This window comes from Melitaea cinxia, chromosome 12 (assembly GCF_905220565.1).
Source record: "Melitaea cinxia chromosome 12, ilMelCinx1.1, whole genome shotgun sequence".
In the NCBI taxonomy this organism is placed as follows: domain Eukaryota; kingdom Metazoa; phylum Arthropoda; class Insecta; order Lepidoptera; family Nymphalidae; genus Melitaea; species Melitaea cinxia.
The window spans coordinates 7,174,848-7,195,681 of NC_059405.1; the positions used below are offsets into that span (position 1 = coordinate 7,174,848).

Consider the following 20,834-nt stretch of genomic DNA (forward strand, 5'->3'; position numbering starts at 1 on the left):
AATACAGTTTTATATTTCAAAACAAATTCAGTGAACTAAGGTTAAGTTGTTATTGCCCTATATAAAGTTACGACTCTCTACAATTAAGATTAATAATATTAATATTATTTATACTGTTGCACCCGTACCTAGAAACTGGTACAAAAAATATATTATTATATTAACTATGTTATTCTACTTACATGAAACTAATGGAATTGAATTAAAAATAGATGCTTATTCGAAATAGTTACAGTGTTATAAAATATTAACTATTAATAGAAATAATTTTATTGGTACATATCTGATGGTAAGCCTGTCATAGTATTATCATATCATGGTTATAATATAATTCTCATAAGGAAAGTATATAAAATTATATTTACATTATCATATATTATAGAAGAATTAGAGGACTAAAGGGAGGAGGAATAATACATTCTGTGACATTTTAATAAATAAAAACAAACTTAGAGGGTCGACCATTGATCACATGATGTTTTTTAGAAACTTTCTTGGTGTTATGTGGTGAGATTTTAGACTCCCCCTCCCATACCTAGAAATCGCGTGTATTTTATTGTGCAAAGTATATATATATAATCTTTAAAAACAGGTATAATCTGATTAAATTTTGAAAATTAGGCATCATGTAACAAAAGTGGTCTCTGCCTACCCCTACGGGAAAAAGGCGTGATTATATGTATGTATGCATGTGTTACAAATTTCCCCCACCCCTTGTGATATTTCGTGATTTTTCTCCTACCCCCCTTGGACGTATACCTTTATGTAAAGGTATGCTTAAAAATATTATCAATGGTAGTATATTTTATTTCACATATTTGAGATTATCAATTATATTAATTTCTATTATAAACTTTACAATAAAGTAAAATCTTAATACCCTGTTTATTCATATTATTGCATAACTGTATATTAGACATGTCCTTTTTTGCATTGTGTAGTTATTTGACATACGTGTTTTAGTGCTCAAATAATATAAAACGCTGATTCCTTGAAGTCAGTGAGTACATCAATTACATGTTACTATATAGTTATTGTAAGAAATATTGTTGTATCTAACGTAGATCTAGTTTCAGACACAAAATAATATTAACAAGAGGTCACCACTATCTGCAGACAATTTCACCATTGCCTCGAATATGTAATTGCACCCTATGTAAAACTAATGTTCAAATTTTCACTATTATGATGTAGCAACAATTAGATTTTGGTGATACAGTTAGGATTATTGTTCTGGTGATACTAAAAATGTTCATTCTTCTTGGATGAAGCTTGCCTGCACACTTGTTAAATAATTACATATAGAAAAAAAAAATATTTTCTTATTAGATGACCTACACTGTTGTAGTAATTTTCTATGACACAGAGTTGTTATTCACAAAACAAAATAATTTTTATACACGAGGTTACAAAACAGGACCATAGATTATAATAATTCATTAATGCTAAAAGCAAATTGGTGTTAATGTTAATGTTATTTTATCACATCTATCTATTTTTCTATCTTTAAATTATAAATCAACTTCTAATAATAATTTGTTAATGTGGGCTCTTATATGTATAATGATGACAAATGTAATATATTGTTGACATTGCTTACATTGTTGTTTTATTTCTCTGAAAACTTTATATCCTTACAAATTTGTAATAGTATATGCCTACAAATATAAAGATTAATGTGTAAACTTTGAAGACTACACTTTTAAGGTATTAAGGATATTGTAATAACCCACTTACTTAATCCCTACATTGTCATTGTTTCTAATATAAACTAATCTATACGTACAATAAAATTGGAACTGGCTCATGTCTATCATTGGATTATTTGAAAAATGCACGTAAAGTTGTCGGTCCCATTTTTTATCATAGACACCTGAAAGTGATCATTCCTAATATCCATCCATATCGGATATATCCATAAGGAATATATCCGATAACCATGGAGTATTGTGGTGCATTAAGCTCCGACGCTGTTCCTCCATATTTCGAAATAACCGCATCAGAGTACAAAAGCTATAGTGCTCGAAACTATAGTGGTAGAATTTACAGTAAAAAAATTGATTTTTAGTTATGTGTGCACGGACGCTAGACACAGTACAAAATTAATAATTAATTAGTTTAAAAATGAAACACATTTTAATTCGTAAACCATATATTTTTAAAAATTGCTAATAAATAAAAATATTTCTTTTAGTAATGTGAATTACTCACAATTTACACAACATCATACCTATATTATTTGTATTTAATTTATAAAATATTATAATATTATTAATATATTTATTTACACGAGCATATCGATTAGATAGCTAAATAGTACATAGCTTAAGAAGTATAAACAGGACTCTTTCTCCAAGTCAAGCAGTATAAGCAGGCTTTGAATTTTATCAAGTTTGGAAAGCTGGATCAGGAAACATGCGGTGACTTGACCTCACACTGTGATGTGTTGTTAGCATGCGATCTATAATCGTGCATTCCATTTGGTTGATTTGGAAAATGACTCCTGTTTATACTAAAGCTATGTGTTATTTAGCTACGTAATAAAATATTTATTGGTATTCGCGAGAATATTTCGTGTGAAGCCTATATCGTCACGGCTGTCAATTCTCTGATCATAAGCGCTAAGCTGTTTTAGAGGCTGAAGCTGTGTTAGAGGAAGATCAAATGTCAAACCCGCCATATACTACGGATCTCATGCAAATATACTCGTGTAAATAAATATATTAATAATATATAGATGTTTGCCCAGGCTAATCTCCGAAACTACTGGACCGATTTTAATGAAATTTTGCACAGATATGTAACTTTTTTATCTTAAAACAGGCTATATTTTATTTCGATTTATAACCGCGATATTTTTATATCAATTCAAATCAAAAACAGTTTTATTCAAATAGCCCCATGAGTACTTTCGAATAGTCATTTTGCAAATTAAAATTCTAAAAATAAATTGTTATTTTTGTAAAAGTAAAGCTACCACCGGTATATCAAATACCACCGATATAGCAAATTCAATAAAATATGGCGGTGCGAAGTTTGCTAGGTTCGCTGGTATTTTATAAATTAAATACGAATAATTCATATATGTGTGATGTATGAGTGTTATATGTGTAAATACAATATACAATACAAATATACAGTCTGGCCATAAAAACTGTTACAATTAAAAATAAACAAAATATTATATTTGAATTTGCAGTGTCATTTTTATGATTGTTCACTGTGTTTTCTCATTATCGCGCCAATACATTGTAAAATATTTTGTAATATTATAATTATTACGCTTCAGCCTGTAATATCCCACGACTAGGCCTCTTTCCCCATGTAGGAGAAGGATTAGAGCTTAATCTACCACGCTACTCCAATGCGGGTTGGCGGATATATTCCCTAGTAACGATCGCTATCAGGTGTACATGATAACAACCGGGACCGACGGCAAAACGTGCTCTCCGAGGCACGGTGGGGAGATCCACAAAGACTGCAAAAACACCCAGACCACGGCAAACACCTATATTATAATTATTATAATAATATAATTGTATTTGCTCGAAAACAAAAAAAAAACCGACTTCAATTACATCGACAAGTAATACAACGTAGGTCAACGAAAAAATAGTCAAATAAAAACGCATTATTAGATGTAACTCGAAAAGTAGTTGTTAGATCTCAGATAAATTTTAATGGGACCAAACGACAGGCACCACCTTTCGATAAAAATTTTTTTTTGTCGAAATCGGTCCACCCAGTCAAAAGTTCTGAAGTAACATACATAAAAAAAATACAATCGAATTAATAATAATAATAAAATAATAAATATCTACATCAAAATAACTAGGTACTTGGCAGTACGCAATGAAAGGAGACGATTTTGAGGATGAGAAAATTTTTATGATTGAACAATATTTAACAAACAAAATTAACTTATTTATGCTTAAAGCTCTAAGGAAGCTTCCCAATTAGTCAATAGTGTACAACGTGGGCATTATCCAACTTCAGTGATGGTTTGGTGGGGTGTTACGAAGGAATGACTGAATCATATTTTTGTGAAAACGGTGTCAAAACATCGGCACAAGTGTATCAAGAGACCATTCTTGAGAAGGTAGTTAAGCCCATGTTCATTTTTTTAATGTCATATTAAAAATAGACCGTTCCAGCGGGGATCGAACCTGTATCTCTGAGTAACCGTGTCGGTGCTCTACCCAATTAAGCTATGGAACAATGTACCCACCCATTAGGTCGAAATTTTTGATATGATGATTTTATAATTGGTTTTAAACAACTGTGATAAAAATTCTTAGAATTCTCTCGTGTGGGTAACACAAAAATAAATAATACGATGTTCAATAACCAAGAACGTTCTTTTCAGCAAGACTTGGCTCCAGGTCATAAAGCTCGGTCCACCCAATCTTGGTTGGAAACCAACGTTTTGGACTTCAGAGCTGAAGACTGGTCGTCATCTAGTTCCGATCTTAATCTTCTGGACTATGATTTATGGTCAGTTTTAGAGAATATGGCTTGCTCTAAATGCCATTATAATTTGGGGTTCCTAAAACAATCCATACAATTGGCAGTGAAGAATTTTCCCATGGAGAGTGTGTGCTTCTATTGATAACTCGCCTCAATGTTTAAAGAACTGTATTGCAGACAATAAAGACCACTACTAATAAACTTTATATATTTTTAATGGTTTTATATTAATCTAATACACTGTAATAGTGATAAATGTTACATACTATAGAAAAAATATTTTTTTCTTTGTAACAATATTTAGGGCAAGACTATATACCATACATTAATAAATAAATTGTAAGTATCCCACAGTTACTTAACATGTACACCTTTTAGGGTGGGTGCTGTTACAGGTCCTTTTCCAGGTATAATTAGAGGACTTCCATTATAACAAGCAACACCTTGATCATCTGTTTTGAGATCAGGGGCACAAGTTTCAAAAATCTTTTTTTTAGGGTTCAATTGCGCTTCTGGCTCTCGAGGATAGCCTTCACATGATACTAGATCACCAGGTGTAGCTCCATTAGGTGGTATAAGAACTTCAACTTTTTCAGGACAGGAAGCACACATAACCATTGCTTCAGAGGTAACTCCACGCATCTACAAAATATAATATAAATGGAACAATTTTAATCATAATAATAAAAAAATCTAATCTAATACTAATATAATAAAGCGGAAAAGTTGTTTCAGGTATAATCTTTAGAAATACGAAACAAATTTTATAAAAAGCTCCAATTTCCCTAAGTGTCATAGATAGTATTTTAGTCCCGTCACTTTCATTTTTGTCAGATAAGTGATATGTCAATACATTGTACTACAAGAAACTTCCAAAACCACTTCATAATTTAAATAAGTTATCCAAATTACCTTGACTGGTTTTAAATTACACAGTACCATTACAAGTCTTTCTCTCATTTCATCAATTGGAACATGGTTCACAAGACCAGATACTACTGTCCGTGGGTTTGCTTCACCGCAATCAATCTTTTCTACATAAAGTGAATCTGCATCTGGATGTTTGTTTATTTCTAAAATTTTGCCAATTCTAAAGTCCAATTTCCTAACATCAATAGTTACTTCATTGCTTGCAACTGCTTGTGCTGGTTTTTCTTTGTTCTTTTTAGCTTCTTTTTCTTTTTTCTCTTTTTTAGGAGCAGATTCTTTGCTATCATCCTTAATACTTTGCTGCTCTGATAATGCAATATGTTTGTGAAGCAATGGGTATTGTTTTTTACCATTTAATGTTTCAAATCGTATTAACTCTGCCTTTGCGTCTTCTACTTGGCTCAATAGAGATAAATTCTCTTGTGTCAATTGTTTAATTTTTTCCTCAACTTTAAATTTCTTAACTTCTTCTAGCTACAAAAAACAGTGTTACATTGTAATATGAAATTATAAACTTTTTTATGTTTTATTTGACATTGGTGGATGTTTAAATTAAATACCTAATTTTCAAGCATTGCTATCCAAGTATTTTGTTGTAGTAATAGACATAACAGGATACACCCTGTTAAAAATCTGTTGCGGCCTATCTGTGAAAGTAGGTACCTCAATCTTATGGTAGATCACAGCTACATAATACTGTTCTTAAGTAGAGTTCCTGTAATGAGTAAGGTAGCCAGGGCTCTTGCGGAGGGTCAGACAGTGCCGGCACACGCTTGCGATGCTCCTGAAGTTGCAGCCGTCTATAGCTTACTGTATTCGCTTACCATCAGGTGGGCCGTACGTTTTTTTATTAATCTAGTCGTATAAAAATCCTATTGTACGTGTCAAACAAGAAAAAGAGAAGGAATGTTTCGTAGGTTACCTTAGTTTTTAATTCTGCTAGACGTTTTTCAGCCTTTTCAGCATTATTAATTAGTTTTAATGTTGCATTATTAGACATTTTTCTTATAAAAATGCGGTAAGACATGCACGATAAATATTCTATGAGTTAAGAACAGTTAGACTCCTATTACCTATAAAGGGTAATTATAGATGAAAATTTAATTACTAAAGTGTAACCTATAAATAAACACAGGTTACAATTGTAAAGTCAATGTAAAGTTGCAAGGATATGACATCTACCCTCATCTACGAGACTACGGCCGCGTTCCACTAAGCGTCCGCAAGTTCCGCAACGTCTGCGGCGCCCATTCTATCGTTCCACCTAAGGCCCGTGGTCGTCGCGACTTCGCGCGCGTTCACTCCAAAGAGCAACACGGAGGGGAGTAGTCATGTACAGGCGTTTCCCTCTGTCAAGGTATAAGGCCAAATGGCCATATGTATACAATAAAACTAGTTGCAGCCACACTGATCACTAGACTAAATCTAGTTGCGCGATTGAATCAACGTCCTTCAAAAAATGCCAAATTGTTCTGTTTTTTGCTGCAAAAAAAGATCTGCCACGTGAAATTTACTAAAACATGACGTTACCTTTCATACGTAAGTATTTTTTAATCACATTATTACTTGTATACTTCTTTTAAACCTTTTTTAAACTTAAAAATTACAAATATTGTCGGTCGTGTTGCCTCGATTTGTTTACCAACACAGGCCGCTCGCCCGCATACAATATGCGGATCGGTCGAGCGACTGATCGGAGTCTATTTCCGAGAAGTCACTGTCGCCGAGCGATAGTGTTGTTACCGGTTTGTTTGTAGATGGTTATTGATAAAAACGGCAAAGGCAAAAGAGGAGACAGACATTTTTGAGATTTTGATTTATTTAAAATATTATATTGCTAGCTTTTTTAAATAAACATAGTTATATAATAAAATTGCATTAAATTAAATATAATACACGTAATATGAGTAGTAATACATTTTACTAGAATTACTTAATGTGAACTTCGACCATAATGTTTTATATAAAAATTTGGCAGGTTTTCTAAAAATCCAAATTTAAGGGATACATGGAAAAAAAAGTAATAACAGATTAACCTGGACGCCCACAAAAAAATAGTGTAATGTGTTCAGATCATATCAATACCACTAACTTTCAAGTGTTGACGAACAATAGAAGGATTAGTCGTGGGCACCAAACCAACACTAACGCCACACTGTTTTTGTCCCGTAAGTTTTTTTTTGTCTCATGTACAAGGTAATCAAGATATGGTTCACCTTAGTCATAGTAGTGAAATGAAGCTTAGATTTATCAACTTTGAAAATTAACAATGTCTAGCAGATGACGATGCTACGCTCCCTATTCCCGATTCGTTGACATCACCGTGTACATCATCAACTCCTCAAAATGTATGTTAACTTTAAATCGTTTATTGTAGACTGGCATTGTTTGGCACAACAACGTTGCACCAAACGTATTGTGACATAATTATAATAGTTAGACATATTGCTGTCGCGATACTTTTTAACCGACTTCCAAAAAGGAAGGAGGTTCTCAATTCGACTGTATTTTTTTATGTATGTTACTTCAGAACTTTTGACTGGGTGGACCAATTTTGATGATTTTTAATTTAATAGAAAGCTGATGTTTATTTATTATTTTTTTTATTTTTGCGTTCAAATTTCATCGAGATCTGATAACCACTTTTTGAGTAACCTTTGATAACGCGTATATATTACGTATATTGTATTACTTGTCGATGTAACTGAAGTCAGTTTTTTTTTCGGTTGCGAGCAAATACAATTATTGTAGATAATGATGTGTCCTACAAAGTCTTACTATATTATATATTTCTATTATCATTAGTTTTTGCAGCGCACGCAATGTAAGGAATTTTTTAGGTTATTTTTTTATCCCTTGAGTTACATTATTGGAGTTTTAGTAAGGATCCCAAATATTTTTGAAAATATAGTATAACCTATGTCGCTCAAGGATAGTGTAGATTCTCAATGGTGAAATAATTTTTTGAATCGGTCCAGTAGTTTCGGAATCTATTCAATGCTAACAAACAAACAATCAAATCTTTATAATCGTTTATTTTACATAAAGATGTTTGATTTGTAGTATGTAATAAATAAAGTTTATTTTTATAATAACATCTTACCTTTGTATCACTTTAAAAACCTTATTTCTCTAACCGAGTACTTGAATTTATCGATGATGCATATCGACAGTTGTTACAACCTGGCTATGAGCAACTTGTCAGTGTAGTTGCGGCGTGTCAGCATACTGTAATGACACAAAATGTATCTATGTGTGTGTGAAAAATGTAAGTGTGTTTTTAATTTAGTATGTGTGAGTTTCGTAGTGACAGACGATTATTTTTGTGTGGGAATTAGATAAAGTGTGTATGTGTGTAATTTCCCCCCGCAAAAAATGACATACAGTTTTGTATCGGTAACAAACGCAATGGCTACTCCCCTCCGTGTTGCTCTATGATATTAATGTAACAACTTTTGTAGTTTCTACAGTACACGCTAGGTGACTCTGTTGTTCGACAAAAACGTTGCCGTTTCATCAAAACGTAGCACATCTTCGTACGTTTCATCTGTAAAAAAATTACCTTCATATGCCTAAAGAAGTTTTGCTTTAAAAAAAGCATACATGATACAGCTTGACACTTTTTCAACTTTTCACCCATATGAGACGATTTTCCTCCCCTCTATTCTCCATAATTATAACTCATATAACTTCTATAATGTTACTTTCTGCTACACTTGCTACAGACAGTGTTAAATTATTGGAGATTTACCGATTACAAAATAAAATTAATTTTGTTCAGGGCACAAGTTTAAGGTTCCAGGCGGCAAAAACTCACGCTACACCACTAAGTAGGCGACATCTCCTTGTTAGTACATACATTTCGATCAAAACTAAATAATTCACCTTAAGGAGTGGTGTAAAATAAAACTGCTTGAGTTAAACCGGAAACTGTAACGTATTATTTGTACTGATAATTTAATTCATAAAATAAACAACTTTATATTTAAAATGTTTTCTTTTTCCTTATATTATAGTTTGTTACATATTTTAACAATACTCATATGCTTTCATCATCTAAATAATTTAAGGTTTTATATTTTGATTCACTTTTATAGTTTTATTTAGCATACCTGCAAAAATGAGTAATAAATTTACATGGCTAAGGAAATGGCAACTTAAAAATTAAAAAAAAAGTTAAACCAACATGGCTGTTGGAATGGCGTCATAAATAGTTACTGACGTTGTTTATATTTGTGCAAAAATAAGTTGTCACAATCTTATTTAATTTATGATTCTTATTTGAGTGAGTCTAATACAATGTAATAATTGTATCAAAAGATCAAATGGACGGTTAACGATAATGTGTTAAGAATCTTGCTATAAAACAATGTCAAACAATACTGTCGGCTCGTCGGGGCATGCTCCCGGCAAAATACGTGGACCTGGTAGACCACCAAAACGTACTTGTACGTGGTGTGCTGAAAGTAAAACACCTTTAAAGTATGTTTTGCCAACTGAAAATGGAAAAAAGGAGTTTTGTTCTGAAACGTGTTTGTCAGAATTTAGACAGGCATACAGTAAAGGTGCTTGTCTTAATTGTGACAATGTTATCCGTGGTAACGCTCCTTCTAGTAATAAAAATTTCTGCTCAATTTATTGTTTAAACAAGTATCAAAAGAAAAATGAAAAAAGAACTACATCTCCGCAATCTGGAAATGGAGCGAATGGTACGGAAAATCATAGCAATAACAACTCAACTGGATCATTTTATGACATTTATCAATCATTTGATTGGAGTGAATATATGAAAGAAACGAATAGTGCTGCGGCACCTCAAGAATGTTTTAAGCAAGCTTCAACGCCTCCAGTGAATGACTTTAAAGTGAATATGAAATTGGAAGCATTAGATCCTCGAAATCTAACGTCCACTTGTATAGCTACAGTTGTAGGTGTTTTAGGGCCACGTCTGAGGCTGAGACTCGATGGAAGTGATAATAAGAATGATTTTTGGAGGTTGGTAGATGCAGGAGATATCCACCCTATTGGTCACTGTGAAAAGAATGATGGCATGCTTCAGCCACCACTAGGATTTCGTATGAATGCCAGTAGTTGGCCAATGTTTTTGCTCAAGACGTTAAATGGAGCTGAAATGGCCCCACCAAAAGTATTCCAAGCAGAACCACCTACTCCTAAATCTAATTTATTTGTTGTTGGTCAGAAATTAGAGGCTGTCGATAAGAAGAATCCTCAACTTATATGCTGTGCAACAGTTGGAGCCGTTAAAAATGACCAAATACATGTTACTTTTGATGGTTGGCGAGGTGCTTTTGATTATTGGTGTAGATTTGATTCAAGAGATATTTTTCCTGTTGGCTGGTGTGCTAGAGCAGGACATCCTTTACAACCACCTGGACAAAAAAGTGCTAGTGCACCATCTAGGTAAGGAAAGCTATGATATATCTATGTATTACATCTTTTCCTAGCTGATTTTTATTATAAATTGTGTGAAAAAATATTTGAACAATATAACATCAGAAACTAGTTTTTTTACGGTTGTAATAAAAATTTACATTTATAAATTTGTGTAAATATTATTGATTTATACAATTTCAGGTTTAAATTTAAAACAAGTGGTATCCCAAATCCAGCTTTACCAGAAGGAGGTTCTACAGGCGCAGGGAATACTAATGGATCAAATACAGTGATGCCTATTGCAAATGTTGTATTGAGTATTAGAAGTAGCTGTTCAGGGGGTAGTTCCACTTTACCAACATCTGTGAGTGGAGTTGGTGCTTCAGGAGTGGCAGAAAATCTAGTTAAAGAGCTACTTATTTCACACTCTGACCCACAGACATTAACGAGGGCTATACTCACAGCTTCTAGCAGTTATTCCAATACAACAAATGTACAAGTGAGTTGATATGTAAACGCTTCAGCCTGTAATATCTCACTACTGGACATAGGCCTCTTTTCCCATGTAGGAGAGAGATCAGAGCTTAATCCACCACGCTGCTCCAATGCGGGTTGGCGGATATATTCCCTACTATGAGTAACGATCGCTATCAGGTGTACATGATAACAACTGGAACTGATGGCTTAATGTGCTCTCCGAGGCACGGTGGGGAGACCCACAAGGACTGCACAAACACCCAGACCACGGCAAACACCTGTATGGCCAATACAAATGTTTGTCATGTGCGGGGATCGAAGCCGCAACCGCCAGCGCAACAGGTACAATCCATGGCTGTAACCGTTGCGCCAATGCGCCATCTTATATATAATATATCGGCGTCTTATACAGCGTATTATTCTTATATTTAAACCTAAATAAAAAAAAATTAATAAAAAAAAAATTAATAAAAAAAAATTAGAACAAATATATACACATGTTACAGTATTATTTTCAGTATCTATTTTCTATTCTATAATTATAATAATAATATGAATTTAATAAAATTTAAATAAAAAGAAAAAAAAAAAAACTAAATGATTTTATGTGTGCTGTCTGTGTGGTTATGGTAGTAAAGAATATAGTCACCCCTTCTCTTCCCTTGGGTCTCGTAAGACGCGACTAAGGGATAACAAAAAAGTTCCACTACCACTTTAACTTATAAAGCGGACCAATGGTGGAATAACTATCCAACTAATCAATTTTTAATATCCTATCACAAATCGACCTAACGGGTATGTATCCGTTAGATCGAATTTTTTGATATGATGATTTTATATATGATGGTTCTATAAAAGTTTCATATTACAATGAAAATCTTTAGACGGTTGACAACACCATGGTATTTTTAATTCGTACTATTTATTTTTGTGCTACCCACACATTAGGGAATTCAAAAACAATTTTTAATATCATATCGAAAATCAACTGTTCCAGCGGGGTTCGAACCTGCATCTCCGACTGACCATGTCGGTGCTTTATCCAGTTACGCTATGGAACGATGCACAAGTTAGATCGAAATCTTTGACATGATGATTTTATATTTGGTTCTAAGTGGTTAGTTTAGAATTCCCTAATGTGTGGGTAACACAAAAATAAATAGTACAAATTAAAAATAGTATGGTGTTGTCTCCTGTCAAAAGATTTTAATTGTAATATGAAACTTTGAATAATAACGAGTTTTATAAAAGAGCTAATTATAGACGGCGCCGCGGTCGCTATTAATACAATCATTATTAATACTAATGTGGTCTGTTATTAGGTTTCTGTTGGAAGCAAGAATTACTCAGTTAAAGTACCCACAGATTTAACAACTGATGAATTGAAGAACTGGTTAAAACTAGTTTGTTCTGGTGTCGGGTTTTGTGTGGGAATGATAGAAATAGACACAGGGGAGTCTACCGGCCGGCCGTGCACTTTATGCAGTGAATCCACTTCAAATACATCAGCAGCACATTTGAAAAGACCAAAAAGTGTAAGTTGTTAAAAATAAGTACAATACTAAAAGTAATGTAAATAATAAGTGCTTAAATTTCAGAGCTGGTTAATAAAAGTACCTACAATAGTGTCCATAACTCACATACAAGGAGCGAGGAGCATGATGGTGGTTCTAGCTCATCGGCCAAACGTTGTAAATCAACCACACTAGACATTTTCTCCAACACATTAACTCAATTCAAAGAATTGCTATCCCTGACATTAAAATGAGAGTGCTTTCAAACGGTGCATTATTATTATTATTGTTATTATTATTGGGTTATATATTGTGCTTTTTTAATAATTTTTGATAATCCAAGTGTTATTGAAGTGAATTAACATTCCATTTGACAGTGATTGATTACTTTTATATTAATCGGAAATTTGCTATTATTTTTATTTATTACTAGCTGACCCGGCGAACTTCGTATCGCCTAACACAAACTTTATCGTATGGTATTAAAGTTCAAATTGACTTTTAAGTATTATCACAAATCTTTTGTATGGGAGTATAGAAATGTGTTGTTTTTAGACTTTTTCAGGAAATTTAAATTTTTTTTTTGAATTTTTCTCTCCGTAAGAACCATCCTCGTACTTCAAGGAATATTTTAAAAAAAGAATTAGCGAAATCGGTCCAACCGTTCTCGAGTTTTGCGCTTAGCAACACATTCAGCGACTCATTTTTATATTATAGAAGATTAACTTCAGACCAGATGATGCATTGTTATAACTTTTGTTAGTAATTGTTTTTTAAAAAATTGTCTCGTTTGGTAATTATCTCTTGTAACTTTTGTTAGTAATTGTTTTTTAAAAAATTGTCTCGTTTGGTAATTATCTCTTGTGAAATTTTTGTTTTGTTAATTTGTTACTACTTAGTATAATAATGAATTGTTCGCTCAAGTGCATGCGGTTTGCGCCTATAATTGAGGATACACTTGGCCTAATAACTGAGCTTGCCTCTTAACATTGTATTAGTGTATTTTTTGTTGGTGCAACAAATAAATAAATAAGAATAACTGTGGATAACCTATAATTTTTAACCGACTACCAAAAAAGGAGGAGGTTCTCAATTCGACTGTATTTTTTTTTTTTTTTTTTAATGTAACATCAGAACTTTTGACTGGGTGGAGCGATTTCGACAAATTTTCTTTTAATCGAAAGGTGCTGTGTGCCAATCGGTCCCATTTAAATTTATTTGAGATCTAACAACTACTTTTCGAGCTATATCTAATAATGCGTTTTTACTTGACACTTTTTTCGTCGACCTACGTTGTATTATACCGCATAACTTTCTACTGGATGTACCGATGTTGATAATTCTTTTTTTGTTGGAAAGGAGATATCCCAAGTTTAGTACCATGATAAGAAAACCAGGATCTGATGATGGGATCCCAGAGAAATTGATGGAAATTCTTGAAAATCCGCAATAACTTTTTACTGGGTGTACCGATTTTGATAATTCTTTTTTTGTTGGAAATAAGATATCCTTAGTTTAGTACCATGATAAGGAAACCAGGATCTGATGATGGGATCCCAGAGAAATCGAGGGAACTTCTTGAAAATCCGCAATAACTTTTTACTGGGTGTACCGATTTTAATAATTTTTAATTTAATCGAAAGCTGATGTTTGTCATGTGGTCACATATAAATTTTATTGAGATCTGATAACCACTTTTGAGTAATCTTTGATAACGCGCAGTTACTTGACTATTTTTTCGTCGATCTACGTTGTATTACTCGTCGATGTAATTGAAGTCGGTTTTTTTTCGTTTGCGAGCAAACACAATTATTTTTTATTTCTTATGATCTTTATAATTTACATATAATATTAAATACATTCTAAAAATGTAGAAGTAAATAAGGTATAATAAGATAAACTTATAGAGTAATGTTGTGAATATTTAAATTAATTTAATATTAATAACTTTATATGCTTGTATCCTTATTTTTCCAATTAGTAAAGAATATTAACATATAAAAACTATTGGTTGTAGCATGTTGTTTTAGTTCAGAATTTTGTTCAATAAATATGGTTATAAATATTTAAGCATATATAAATAATAATAATATTGAACCTATAAATGTGATGCTAAACACAAATCTCAATAATAGCTCAATTGATTTGGCTAAACATTTTTTTAAAGTTTAGCTAAGTCAATCATGTATCAATCAGTAATGTAATAATAATAAATTAAATGAGTAAATGTGCTTATAAGTTGTCCTACAGATTGTCAGAAAATTTCAGATAACGTATAGTCATTTAAACTTCATACTTTTGACAGTTCTCAAGATGTCTGTTGGATCAGGTGATAGTATAATTAATTTTTATATACAATGTTACAGGAATCGCCAACAGGTAGCATGGTGAATGGTTCTGGTGAGGCATCCGGTGGAAAAATGGCCCGTGTGTCTCCAGAGAGGCCTGAGCCCGCATCCTCGACGACAGGGGCTCCTCCGCCTCCGTCCCCCACCACAGCCCCAGCCGACTGGTCTGTGGAAGACGTGATAGGTTTTATAGCTGCTGCTGATCAAGCACTGGCGGCCCATGCTGATCTCTTTAGGAAACATGTAAGTTATTTATATGTTACAAATGATTCTTTTTTATATCACTAGGTCGGCAAACAAGTATACGGCCCACTTGGTAGTGTAAGAGGTTACCATAACATATATACCCCTGCATCAACAACATCAGGAGCATGACAAGCCCATTGCTAACTCTACCCCTAACCCTTTTTTTTGTTGACCCAGAGGAAATCCCTAATGGACTGGGGGAGCTGGAGGGTATGTCCGATTCGCACGGACTAAAACCTCTGGGGTGTTCCTTCGCTCGCCTGGGGTGGGATCACGGGGACGCTAATTCCGCGATCCCGCCGGTGTTGTCCAATTAGGGCCCGTCACCAAAAGCGACCTCCGAGAGGCTCCCTCGAACACTAAGTTTGCCTCCCTCCTCGGGACTCTACCCCTAACCTACTTTAGGAGCATCTTCTCCTTAGGTCATCTTACTTACCACAGGAAAAAAGGCATTACTTGAGAGTAGCATTATTTATCTGTGATCTATATGGTTGAGAAATTTCGAGCAGGATATATATTCTGCTGTTCCCTTCCTTACTGCGAGATTGGAGACGCCGTGATTATTTTTCCTTATTAGATGTTAAATTTTTTCATTACATAGGAAGTTTGCAAGGGTGAACTTATCTCACTTACTAATTCTTATTTATAAAAATCAAAAAATCATCAAAGCTATATCAGTTGCCCTATAACACGAGCATCAAGTTAAGGGACATGATCGAAGTATGATAAGCATCTTGATATGATAAGCAGGAACAGATGATTTTGTGTGTAATAATGACAAAGATATTTATTTATATTTAATAAACTTACATCAGTTTACTTCAGTCAGTTTTCGTGCCTCTAAGGTTATTAATAAATTTTATAATGTGTAGCAATCTACGGTATATATAAAAAAATAAATATGTTCTTTACAGGAAATAGATGGAAAAGCCCTATTTCTGCTGAATTCAGATATGATGATGAAATACATGGGATTAAAACTCGGGCCAGCTTTAAAAATTTGTAATTTGGTTTCAAAAATAAAAAATCGTCGACATTATAGCACTTAATCATAGTTTGCCTAAGAAATGTTGAAACTATGAGTTTCTGTTCTTATAGTGTATAATGTATAGCATTTGCTTAAAGTATTTTGTTTAGCATTTCTTACAAATAGATTTGGAGTTTTGGTATCACATGAATCTACAAAATAAAAAATAAAAACACAGTACAAAATAATGAACAGTTATTAGTCGTATTTCCATTTTATGTTTTATAAAACCATACAAGTGCTGTTCAGAGTTTTAAAGTGTACAATTTTACAATTTCTTGTAAGATAAAATAATAATATAGTCATGTAAATAAGTATTTTCATTGAGTGAACATGCATTTAATGTAGTTTGTACTCATCGAGCAGCATGAAATGATTTTGTATTATCATAAGACTTGAGAGTTTGTTATACATTTTGCTTTATTATTTGTTATTTCTCTTGTATATACTTTTAAAGAATTGGCTAGTCGTATGCAGTAATATAAATTATATCGCTCATACAGGTGTATGTTCAGTATAATTTGATTCAGTATCATAAATGCTATTATTCATGCCAACATAAGGATAATAGTTTTATAAGTGTCTGTAATGATGAAAACTATAAGGGCCTGTTTTATAAATTCTGGATAACGCTATTAGACAGATGACAGTATCCGATGGTAAAAAGATTTTGATTAATGATTCTTTTTTACCATCAAATCTTATATTCCAATCCAATCTTATATATTTATGAGATATTTCTATTTGTATATATTAATCTAAATTTGCAGTTTATTAATTGAGGTGAAGCCTACTGGCTAATTCTACCTTCCACTGTCAGTCTATTTGTATTGTCATCCGTCAAATAGCATTATTCATAACTCGTGAAACGGTCCCTAAATGTCATTTGTAATAACAAAAGATTGAATTCTATACCGTGTACAGAAATTTTATTGTAGATTAGGGTCTTAGTGCCTTTCAATAATTAGGTGTACTTAAAATGCCTGTCCCAGTAGGAGCAAACGTTCCAACCTCACTATAATGATAACTCCAATAATAATAAATATTATATTTAGGAAACATATTAACTTATTTAAAATAATATTTACAATGTCAAAATCTGTGTTTGTTATAGATAATGATTTACGATATGGCCCTTTCTATTTTTACTAGCGATGTTCCTCGTTTGTCATTTTGATGTTTTTTATTTGACAAACAATTATTTCATCTATAACTATGTTTCATAATAAATATAATTTGCCATTTAAGGGTTATTATAATGTGATATTTCACTGTTATCTGTTATAGTGATAAATAATTAAAATATAATAAAATTATGTTGCATTATAAATTAAGTGATATTCTAAGTTTATACATGACATAACTAGTAAGGTGTAGAACATTATATCATAGGCGCGTTGCCCGTATTGTTGCTGTAAATATTATTAATATGTGATTTAAATGATTCTTAATGTTTTACTCAATTTCCATTAATAAACTTTTAAACATAATTATTTTATTTTTGACGTGACAAGTTGACAACGTCTAATAAATCGATGAACGCCGGCTGCATGCACGAAAAAGGTTGACTCATTGTCCCTTTACGCTCATTGTACGCTTGGGCCGCATCTTTCTCTTTTCCACTCGATTGGCCTATGTGTCCGAGGAGATGTTTTGTTATGACGTTGTCACGTTAAACTATCGTCCGTAAATTCAAAAACCCAATTTTTTTAAATAAACAAATGTTTTAGTGTTTTGTTTGGACTTTATGAGTTTACGATTACAGTCTTGTCAAATCAGCTAGACTTTTATTTACATAAAATAGTATTTGATTATTACTATAATAATTATTTATGACCCAATATTTTAGAAGATATCATAAAATGTACTCATAAATAATGTGTTATCGACTATATGTATTCACTTTTTCAGAGTACATATGAATATATATAAATGTATGGATCTGTAAATAGTATATGTAACAATAGGGGGAATGTGAAAATATTCTCACATTACAAAGCTATTATTTTATTACGGTAGAATTTTTAATAATTTTATGTAAATAGCTGAATAATTGGAAACAGATGTGTATAAATACAATAAAGTTCGAATATAATTTGCGTCTTTTATTCATCATACAATTGATCTTTTTTACACAAATGTGTGCGAACTAAAATTTAGTTGTTATTTTACGACGCGGAATTGCGAGATGCTTTAATAAATGTGTTAGGGTAAATACGACATATGAAAATAACAAATTATGGACATAATTTTTAATACATTTAAAGCTTTCTATTACCTTCGTGTTTTAAAATGTAATCTTTGAGTAGTTAATGATTACAACGATATAGTAATCGGCACAGATTATGAGAGCTAACCTTCAACTTAAATGCACAAATTTTTGGTCGGATGGTATGCATTGAGAAACGGGGCCAATGTAAACATACGTCGTAGATATAGTTATCGGCAAAAATATTGAGTGCTGACTCTCCAACTGCGCAGGATCATCTCAGGTTCTCTTGTGACAGAAGTGAGGCCAAGGGGCGACGCGCTTCAGCCTGTAATATTCCACTGCTGGGCATAGGCCTCTTTCATCATGTAGGAGCAACTTGTCCCAAGATATCGTGAGCACCGCAACTGATGCAAAAAAATGTGCTGCTGACATACAGCTGGATTTCCTCTTTGCGGGAATATTTTTGAATGAAAAAATTGTGCGAGTATATGAAAACATGTACCACTTAATGTGATTACCAGTTTCTTTACAAAAAATAATCGTCCTGTCGAAAAAAAAAATAAATAAAAAAAAACCTCCATTCGCCCTTAACAAGTAGGTATACCTATATAGCTATTTTGTATTTAGCCCGCGGTTATCGAACAAGTCGACAATAAATAAGCAAGTTTAAGTAGCATCCCACGCATCTGTCTTCGGACGGAACGAGTGTCTTTCTTTTCCAAAAACTTCAAAGTAGACCGGTAGTAGTAGTAGAGTAACCTAAGTCTGTATTTTTACCGCGTTGATATGTTGTCTTTGTTGTTTTAACGTCGGTGGTTGAAATTTAACATTAGGCAAGGGGGGATGAATAGGTCCAGGCCTGGAATGCAGCACTTCTAAAGCAATATTTTATACCGATTCCTCACTCTCGGGTCAGACTTCTAATCGTCATCTTCGTCTTCTAACTTTTTTTTGAGTAAGATATTCGTGTATTATTATTCTTAACATTTCCACACATTAAAAGTAATTAGAAAAAAAGAAATACTTAAAAAAAAGCCCTATGCCTTATTTCATCGTAGTCAACTGGTATGGTGAGAATATGGTACACCTACGCTAAGGGTACGCGGATATTTGTATTCGTAAGTCCCTGTATCGTGCAGTATACACAAGTAGGTAAATCGGGGGGGGGGGGGGGGGGGTGTATGTCGCCGACATACCTATGTATTTTATTATTTTTATGCATCAGTCGTTATATAGACATCGAATAATGGCCAAAATATATTAACAATAAATACATTTTATGTTAACCTGATCATTGTGTTTGCTCAAAAACAAAAAAAAACGACTTTGATGAAATCGACAAGTAATATAACGTAAGTAGACAAAAAAAAAAAAAAATTAACAAACGCACTAGTCGTCACTACGATTTTCCAGGATTTCCCTCATTTTCTCTGGGATTCCATCATCAGATTCTGGTTTTCTTATCATGGTACCACACTTGGAATATCTCCTTTCCAAAAAAAAATAATTATTAAAATCGGTTCATAAACAATAAAGTTATACCCGAACATACATTAAAAATATATAAAATCAAAATCAAAAACAGCTTTATTCAAATAGGCTCCAAGAGCACTTTCGAATCGTCATTTTACAAATTAAAACTTTAAAAATAAATTATTATATTTGTAGAAGTAAAGCTACCACCGATTCGGAATGTAGATTCTGCCGAGAAGAATAGGCAAGACACTCTGCAGTTACTCTTTTGAAAAATAATATATAAACTATTTAGTACAAAATTAGTAATATGTTGCATAAAATACAGCGTCACTATATACAGTCGAATTGGGTAACCTCCTCCTTTTTTGAAGTCGGTTAAAAATGGTTATATGACAATAATTTGTGAACATTAAATAAATCACGTCGCAATAATTTTTGATATTAGCCAATTATATTAAGAAATTTTACTTTTTTGTGGAACAGATTAATAATATAAGCTTGTTAGGGGAAAATATTTGCGTGATTAATGCAAAGATGATCAATATTTTTCCAAGTTTGCTTTTTCTAAAGTAAACTGCCTACTTGCACAAATTCCGTATCTACGTAATTGTAAGGTGTAAGAACATGGATAAAAATCCAAGTCGTCAATAACCTAATAGGAAGGTCTTCATTTAGATAATATGAAGTAAGCTAAATACGGCATAATTAATCGTCATCCTTATTTAAATTGCTGCATCAATTGT

The 20,834-nt window shown here is 32.7% G+C and overlaps 3 protein-coding genes across 4 annotated transcripts; 2 read left to right on the top strand and 1 right to left on the bottom strand.

The window, feature by feature from the left end:
• The first annotated feature begins 3,843 nt into the window (after positions 1-3,843).
• On the top strand, positions 3,844-4,684 carry LOC123658195. The gene is made up of 2 exons (XM_045593638.1): positions 3,844-4,099; positions 4,367-4,684. Exons 1-2 carry the CDS (start codon positions 4,025-4,027, stop codon positions 4,607-4,609), a joined length of 318 nt encoding a protein of 105 aa, XP_045449594.1. The 5' UTR covers positions 3,844-4,024; the 3' UTR covers positions 4,610-4,684.
• LOC123658194 (aminoacyl tRNA synthase complex-interacting multifunctional protein 1) lies at positions 4,659-6,718 on the bottom strand. Of its 2 annotated transcripts, none has more exons than XM_045593637.1 (3): positions 6,580-6,718; positions 5,380-5,871; positions 4,659-5,109 (listed from the first exon to the last, which is right to left on the bottom strand). In XM_045593637.1, exons 1-3 carry the CDS (start codon positions 6,583-6,585, stop codon positions 4,822-4,824), a joined length of 786 nt encoding a protein of 261 aa, XP_045449593.1. In that variant the 5' UTR covers positions 6,586-6,718; the 3' UTR covers positions 4,659-4,821. The 2 variants fall into 2 exon arrangements, with proteins under 2 accessions (XP_045449593.1, XP_045449592.1); XM_045593636.1 differs by having other exon boundaries at positions 6,320-6,718.
• A 2,839-nt stretch (positions 6,719-9,557) lies between these two features.
• On the top strand, positions 9,558-16,659 carry LOC123658329 (polycomb protein Scm). The gene is made up of 5 exons (XM_045593765.1): positions 9,558-10,818; positions 10,993-11,290; positions 12,591-12,803; positions 15,149-15,373; positions 16,291-16,659. The coding sequence occupies exons 1-5, from the start codon at positions 9,767-9,769 to the stop codon at positions 16,423-16,425; spliced, it is 1,923 nt and encodes a 640-aa protein (XP_045449721.1). The 5' UTR covers positions 9,558-9,766; the 3' UTR covers positions 16,426-16,659.
• The last annotated feature ends 4,175 nt before the right edge of the window (positions 16,660-20,834 follow it).